General features: G+C 52.4%; 1 protein-coding gene across 1 annotated transcript; it reads left to right on the forward strand.

Annotated features, from left to right (window-relative positions):
- Window positions 1-483: 483 nt before the first annotated feature.
- Window positions 484-2,274, forward strand: LOC128298168 (antigen 5 like allergen Cul n 1-like). Its single transcript, XM_053033910.1, has 3 exons — window positions 484-825; window positions 1,583-1,827; window positions 1,926-2,274. Exons 1-3 carry the CDS (start codon window positions 490-492, stop codon window positions 2,215-2,217), a joined length of 873 nt encoding a protein of 290 aa, XP_052889870.1. The 5' UTR covers window positions 484-489; the 3' UTR covers window positions 2,218-2,274.
- Window positions 2,275-2,525: the final 251 nt, after the last annotated feature.

Here is a 2,525-nt window from a genome sequence, read left to right on the forward strand (position 1 = left end):
GCTTGCTTGACACTCCGGAACGTGTCCCCTCCTCCTCCCGTTATCAGTAAATCAAGGATGTACTAATACAAATGCCCACCGCATGATCACGCGAACACCGTTTGCACATTTATCGCACAAATTCGCGCCACGAGAGTGCAAGTGTGCAAATGAACCGGTGGGAAAACGGGGCACGAAATAAATTCGCCCCCCACCCGAAGAAAAATCATGATAATTTAGCAATAACTTTATTTCCCGCGACCCCGGATGAACCGTAAACCGCACGTGCGAGGTCACAGCCGATCGATGAGAATGATGTGCGTGAGAAGCAAACGGCGTGTCTGTCCACCTCCACCACCACCACCACGCCATTGACTTTCGCACGAAGCGAAGCCGTCCCATTGTGCGCCGGAGTGTTTATAAATAGGACCACCATTAGTGTAACGCTTAGTTACACTTGATTCCACCGTAAACGGATCATCGTGCGTCCCGGAACCACGATCGGGAGAAATGAAACCGAGCTGTACGGAAAGCGAAACCACCACGCCGCGGTGGCGTGTCATGGCATTGGCCATGGCCGTAGCGCTCGCAACGGCACCGTCGCCTGTTTGCAGTGCGGACGGTAGTGATTACTGCGATCAGTCACTGTGCAAACCAAACCATGCCCATATCGCGTGTAACGCTACGGCCCAATTCGGTGAGCTTTGTCCCGCCGAAACGGTGCAGCTCGTGCCCATGGAGCAACCGCTGAAAGAGCTGATCCTGAAACTGCACAATGGGCTGCGCAGTGAGCTGGCAAGCGGAAAAATGGAGGGTTTTGCTGAAGCGGAAAGGATGGCTGTGCTGGTAAGTGTGTGTCCTCGACTGGGTGTGCCCGTTGGTACACTAGCGTGTTATTAAAGTGTTTTCCGAACATTCATTGAAGATCAGGAACAGTGTACTACATGTATACTCTTAGATTTACAAATCGGTGTACTCGTCAGAATATTAGAAGGTTCCGTGAATGTCGTCTAAAAATTGCAATCTATAAATTCCAATCTCAGTTCGAAGGAAGGTTATATCTACTCTGCTCTATACTGAGGGAAAATTGGATCGTCTAATTGATGGAGAGTTTTTCCAAGCACTATTGAACGCCATTTCTGATTAACCTTTCGAACCTTCCACGATTGACTTTCCTGCCCGAACAGAGCAACCGAACAGTGCAGTAACTGCAATGCAATCGTGATTTTATCGATCCACCCTGAAGCACCAATTTGAAGAATCACATCAAACGACCTTTGCCAGCTCCCTTTAACGGTTGCTCTGAATATCGAATCAAAATAAAAGAGTTTTTTTTTTGCTCGCGGTGGGGAAAAATGGGATGGATTGATGCCCCGCCCCCAGTCAAATGCAATTTACCACCGATCCATCACAGGACCAGAACGACGGTCCACGGTGGATGACAGCTTTCAAATCACTTTTGCCGTGTGTGCCGTTTTTGCTGTCCGAGCTGAATGGCAGATCCTTCCCATTTCGTACGTACCTGTTTCATGCTCATTCTCTTCCTTCTTTCCTTCCTCCCACGGGGCTTGGTGTAACCAACGCGATTGATCGTACCGTTCAGGTGTGGGACGACGAGCTGGCCGGTCTGGCCGAGTATAACGCACGTACGTGCCAGTACCTGCACGACGAATGTCGCAGCACCAAGCGGTACCGGAACGCGGGCCAGAACATTGGCCGGAAGTCGCGAACGGGCAATGTCACCATCGACCTGGAACGAGCCATCACCGATCTCACCAACAAGTGGTGGCAGGAGTACGTCGAAAGCAATCAGACCGTCATGGATGACTATCGTGCCGTTGGCGAAGGGTAGGTTGGGAGCGGTCTGACCGAGTCACTCATGCCGACATGCGTTTACTTTTACTACATCCATCGGCTATCGATTCACCTTCCCGTTCTCCCCGCAGCGTGGATGTGGGACATTTCGCGCAGATGGCCAGTGACCGCACTACGAAGGTCGGCTGCGGTGCTACGCGCTATTACAACGATGCAAGGAAGCGCTCGTACGTGTACTACGTCTGCAACTACTCGCACAGCAACGAGCACGGTGCACCCGTCTACCGGAAGGGAACGCAGTGTGCCAAGTGTGCCGATGGGGCCGAATCGTCCGCCAAGTGCAGCACAACCTATCCGGGACTATGCGAGGGCATGGGTGACGCGATCGATAAGGAGCTGTATCCCGATGCCGCCGCACCGTAAGGTGCTCCCGGCCCAGCCATCATCCGTTGCCTCGGACGGGCTTAATAAAAAGTGACACTATTTATTCCGACACAGCGCGAACCATGACGGTTACGTGGGGGGGTTTCGGTTTGACAGGTCCAGCTCGCGGAACGCGGGCCGCACCGGTGGTTCGTTTGTTTGTACTTCCATTCACAGCAAATCGAATCGAGCCCCGGGGGAGGTGAGTTTCGCATCAAACTTCGCATCGCAAATACCGGCGGCAGGCACGTCAGTACCAGATGGACAAAAGTTTTGTGACTTCGTTTCTGCGCCTATTGAACTTGGTG

The sequence above is a fragment of the Anopheles moucheti genome, chromosome 2 (genome assembly GCF_943734755.1).
Source record: "Anopheles moucheti chromosome 2, idAnoMoucSN_F20_07, whole genome shotgun sequence".
NCBI classification, from domain to species: domain Eukaryota; kingdom Metazoa; phylum Arthropoda; class Insecta; order Diptera; family Culicidae; genus Anopheles; species Anopheles moucheti.

Bases quoted from the DNA above. Each gene is read 5' to 3' on its own strand.
- LOC128298168 (XM_053033910.1), top strand. From the start codon at position 490: ATGAAACCGAGCTGTACGGAAAGCGAAACCACCACGCCGCGGTGGCGT. The intron at 826-1,582 runs GTAAGTGTGTGT...CGTACCGTTCAG, and splicing joins CGGAAAGGATGGCTGTGCTG to GTGTGGGACGACGAGCTGGC. The intron at 1,828-1,925 runs GTAGGTTGGGAG...TTCTCCCCGCAG, and splicing joins TATCGTGCCGTTGGCGAAGG to CGTGGATGTGGGACATTTCG.